The 328-nt window shown below is 68.3% G+C and overlaps 1 protein-coding gene across 1 annotated transcript in view; it reads left to right on the forward strand.

Annotated features, from left to right (window-relative positions):
• PAN2 (PAN2 poly(A) specific ribonuclease subunit) overlaps positions 1 to 328 on the forward strand; it is a gene marked incomplete at both ends in the record, with an annotated part of 4,127 nt that overhangs the window by 2,123 nt on the left and 1,676 nt on the right. The window contains 1 exon segment of the mRNA XM_010142407.1: positions 24 to 328. This exon segment is cut by the window's right edge and continues 7 nt beyond it. Coding sequence (XP_010140709.1) covers positions 24 to 328 — 305 coding nt within the window.

Genomic DNA, 328 nt, shown 5'->3' on the forward strand with positions numbered 1-328 from the left:
CCTCCCGGGCTTCCCCCGCGCAGGGCAGTGCCAGTTCTGCGAGCCCACCGGCCTGGCCAACCCCGCTGACATCTTCCACGTCAACACCGTCGGGCCCCTGATCATGACCTTCGATGTCTCGGCCAGCAAGCAGGCGCTGGCCTTCGGTGACTCCGAGGGCTGCGTCCTCCTCGGGGCTGACTCCCCTGAGGTCTCCTTCAACGCCTACTCACGGGAGACCGACTTCGCCCTGCCCTGCATGGTGGACACGCTGCCGCACCTCGACTGGAACCAGGACCTCGTGCCGCTCTCGCTCATCCCGGTGCCGCTGACCAGCGACGCCCTGCTC

This window comes from Buceros rhinoceros, unplaced genomic scaffold (genome assembly GCF_000710305.1).
Source record: "Buceros rhinoceros silvestris isolate BGI_N320 unplaced genomic scaffold, ASM71030v1 scaffold22090, whole genome shotgun sequence".
Lineage (NCBI taxonomy): Eukaryota > Metazoa > Chordata > Aves > Bucerotiformes > Bucerotidae > Buceros > Buceros rhinoceros.